Raw genomic sequence first — 4,459 nt, forward strand, 5'->3', positions numbered from 1 at the left:
AATGGCAATAGGACACTGGGAGGAGCCAGAGGAGCTTGATTTTTTCACAGATTATCTGTCTCATATTCTACTGTCAGGACATAATGACAGGTTTAACAAATATGTAAAACATATTTTTTTACAAAAGTTCCCAACAGCACCTTTAATTAAACTGGAAATTGTAGTTGAATGTCAAATTTAATCAACCTGCTTTTAAAACATGCAACGATTTTCCAATTAAAAACAGACAAACCAACCACAATCAACATATTCCTTTTATTATGACGATCAGCATTAGTACAGTGCTTAAAATCTCATTTACATTGCATTTGTACAGTATGGTAGCACCAAAGATTTCATCACAAACCACAGGATGCTGTTCTGAAGAGGAGCGATCATCTTTGGGAAGGAGTCTGACACACTTCAGAGACGTCTGACCGAGCAGAGGTGTGTGTGTAAATGTGGCACACAGTGCATCATACAGTGCTTTCATTTCTGAGTCAGACCTCTTCCAACACCATGTTACCCTAAAACAGCTCGTATTATCTACATTCACACACATTAAACAGACTTTGGTTGAAAGCGAAAAAAGTGATGATTTGTACTATGCTTGAAATATTCTCCAGCTATTTACACAATCTCTCTAAAACTGAGTCTAGTACTGGTTAAAACTCGTTCAGTAGTTAAAACAGCACCTGTAAACCTCTGGTTAATGACTAATAAATGGTCAGTGTTTAATAATATTACCATTAGATGAGACGTATGTACATGTAGTTACAGAATAAATACTGTCAAACATAAATAATGCACAACACAGTGGTTATGATTATGAGAGGTAGGGTTATGCAGTTTTAATCTGATCTAGTTTATTATTCCCTTCTAATAAAACTGATGTGAGGACGCATGTCTGGATTAATTCATCTGACTTTAAATTCATTAATTTAGTCCATTTAATTCAGTTTGTGTCACGCGATTTAATTTAGCTGGAGTAATGATGGTAAAAATTCAGCATTGCATGAAAGGAATAAATTACATGAGGTTAATATATTCACACAGAAACAATCATTTTAAATAGTCAGAATATTTTATTAATTTTTAGTGTATTTTTGATCAAATAAATGCAGCCTCGGTGAGCAGAAGAGACTTTTTAAGAAATCATTAAAAAATGGTACCTAATTTCTGAATGCTAGTGTATTTGCTTTATAAAAACTGACCGTCAGTGTCAACTATAGTTGAATTTAATCTGTAAAAGAATTGAATTTTAGGTTAGCTGGTCTTTTCTTGGTCACCTAAACCACTTTAGGCTCAGATCTTCAGGACTGTTTCTGTCTCAGTTAGATAAGTAACCGCGTAAAATGCAAAAGCACATGCGAACATCATCTTATGAACTCTTTTTAGCACCGTTAATTGATGTCAGTATATTATTAAATATGTATCAAATATGCTATATATTAACCCTTCTGGTTGATGAGGACATCTATTCATTAAGCTCACACTTTTACCGATCTCAGGGTAAAGAGATTTCAGTGTTTTCTACCTTCTTCTAGATTGTCGAACCCTTTTGAAGCAGACACAAGTTAAACATTCAATGACTGGTGTCCTCGTGAAAACAAAATAGCAGATCTTTTGGATTATAAAAACACTTTTTAAATTGTTCAGTGAATCCCTTTCTGTCAAAACTCAAAGGATCTGACAGTTTGACACAACTAAACTAAAAAAAAACCCCTTAAACATGCTGTTGTTGAAACCGAATTTGGTCATGAATGAATCTAGCGTTTAACGTTGACCGACGAACTTTCACGGGAACACGCGACTACATCCGTGTTATCATCATCTCACCCAACGAATCCTGCATCCCGATCCGTCCCGATCCGTGGAGACACTCACAGTTATTTGGTTCAATATCTTTCAGAAAGTGCAGAAGTGGGACGTTTCGTACTTGTTCTGTATAGCGTAGCTGCCAGACGTAAAAACCAGACGTGAATCAGTCGGGACCAGTTCCTCCAGCTGATTTAGTGGACGTCTTTCTTACTGGATTTTGACAAAAAGGCCCGTATGAGGAAGACACTTCCCACAGAAGCCCCCGCAGCGGCCGTAGATCCTGCTACCGTCCTGCAACGACACACACACACACACACACACACACACACACACACACACACACACACAACTCGTATCAGAATCAGTCTGGGCGGAGCTACTTTATAACTAATGCATGACAATCAGCTTTGAAGGTACAAGTAACGTGAGTTACATAATCAGATTACTTTATTAAAGTAACTAGTAACTAGTAAAGTAATGCATTACTATTTAATGAAATAGAAGGAAATATCTGAGTTTCTCATGTATTGAGTGACAGCTCTGGTGCAGAGCGCTGTGTCTGAACATGATCTTACTGTAGAATAATAACAATAATACTAATAATAATCCTCACTTCTGAGCGGTGGACTTTGAGCGTGACGTAGTTGCCTTGTGAAACCCATTTAGTGGCTTCTGTGACCTTCAGTCCTGTTCCACTGAGATTTATACTAAACTGACCCTGAACAACCAGAGAAGAGACAGATTATTAGTGCATCACATCAGAATACAGCATTAAAACTATCTCCACAAATGAAGGAGTATATAAGATATACATCGTCAGGGATGCATAAGATTCATCAGAAGTAGGAGTTATTTCTAATACTACAAAAGATTTCTATTTCAAATAAACGCTGTTCTTCTGAACTTTCTGTTCTTCTGTGAATCCTGAGAAATAAAATACATCTATTTCCACAGAAATATTGAGCAGCACAACTGTGTTCAACACTGATAATAATCAGAAATGTTTCTCGAGCAGTAAATCATCATATTATTCTGATTTCTGAAGATCATGTGACACTGAAGACTGGAGGAATGATGCTGAAAATACAGCGGAGCATCACAGAAATAAATTAACTTTAACACAGATTCACACAGAGAACAGATGATTTACACTAGAATAATATTTCACTTTTTTACTGTATTTTTGATCAAATAAACGCAGCACTTTTGAGCAGAAGAAAAAAAAAAGTCACGTAGGAGCTGTAATGATGTTACCTGAGGACATTTAGCGGCGCTGTAGCAGTCTCCTGCGGACGCAAACGGGACGGAGCGACCCGAACAACGTCTGACTGAACTTCAAATCAGTCGCTGAAACACAATTAATCAATCCACCGAGAATCAGATGAAGCAGCAGGTCAAAGGGCATTCGCCTACAGTTCACAACAACTTCATAACATCCACTAATGCACAATTATTAGTCAATTCAATTCAATCGATTACTTTATTTTATAAATGCATTTCTATCTATTTATAGTTTTTTGTATTATAGCTAAATGTCGTATGTCCACATTAGCTAATGCATTAGATAGCGTTAACCAGTCAGACCTTACTGTGAACTGTGTGTGTGTGTGTATTTCACATGATCGCTGTGTATTCAGCGAGGTGAAGGACTCACGGATGATGCTCATGCTGGACAGATCCAGCCGTACGCGCTGGAAGACGGTGTAACCGGCCGCGGTGTAATCGTTCCTGCAGGCGCAGTCCTGCCGCCGACTGCCGTTAAACGGACACTCGAACGGGTTCTGCAGCCTGCCAATATGATCCAAGAGATGAGGGTTACTCATGTAGTCAGGGGTTAATTCTGAATAAATCATCTCTCCACACTATCACAGTTTCGACTAAAATATGTCTGAATGATTTCTGAAGATCATGTGACTCTGAAGACTGGAGGAATGATGCTGGAAATACAGCGGAGCATCACAGAAATACATCACACTTTAACACAGATTCACACAGAAAACAGATGATTTACAGTATTTTTACTGTATTTTGATCATAAATGCAGCCTGGTGAGCAGGAGAGAGGTTCAGTCATTACTGGTGTGTCTCTGTACCTGTATCCGTACACCTCGGAGTAATTGTCGGTCTGGCCGCTGCGCAGGGACACGTACTCTTTGGGGAAGGCGCTGTGCATCTCTGCGCAGTAGATCTGCAGGATCTTGGATCGGACTTTGATGAAGTGCTCTCCGTCTTTCTGAACGCCTCCCTTCACCTGAACTTCTCGACAGCTGGTGTGCAGCTCACCTGAACAGAGACACACACGTCAGCGCTGCTGCAGGCCTCACACACACAACAGCAGGACTATTACAGGAAATACACGGCTTTCGTCTTGTTTTCCAGAACAACAATTGTCACGTCTAAACAATTTATTAAGATGCATTTCCCTGAGATGCAAGACTACTGAGAATAGTAAGTCTTATTTTTAGAGGAATGATCAAACTGAGTTCATGCTTCAAATAATAACACATCTGTCAGTGAGGTCAGAAAAACAAACTTGACAAACAGACTGCGCCATGCCAGAACTCTGTCAATATCGCAGGATTAATAAATTGTTTATGGTTGGTTCATGTTAACTCATTGTAGTGTTACCATTTCTCCAGTGGAATAAACTGTATAATGCA

At 38.8% G+C, this 4,459-nt stretch overlaps 1 protein-coding gene across 1 annotated transcript in view; it reads right to left on the reverse strand.

Moving 5' to 3' along the window:
• Window positions 1-258: 258 nt before the first annotated feature.
• LOC113084028 (A disintegrin and metalloproteinase with thrombospondin motifs 20-like) overlaps window positions 259-4,459 on the reverse strand; it is a gene marked incomplete at its 5' end in the record, with an annotated part of 35,857 nt that continues 31,656 nt past the window's right edge. Inside the window, 6 exon segments of the mRNA XM_026254760.1 lie at window positions 259-2,091; window positions 2,414-2,518; window positions 3,055-3,114; window positions 3,116-3,147; window positions 3,455-3,588; window positions 3,893-4,082. Coding sequence (XP_026110545.1) covers window positions 2,008-2,091; window positions 2,414-2,518; window positions 3,055-3,114; window positions 3,116-3,147; window positions 3,455-3,588; window positions 3,893-4,082 — 605 coding nt within the window.

Source organism: Carassius auratus, unplaced genomic scaffold, assembly GCF_003368295.1.
Source record: "Carassius auratus strain Wakin unplaced genomic scaffold, ASM336829v1 scaf_tig00039608, whole genome shotgun sequence".
Taxonomy (NCBI): Eukaryota; Metazoa; Chordata; class Actinopteri; order Cypriniformes; family Cyprinidae; genus Carassius; species Carassius auratus.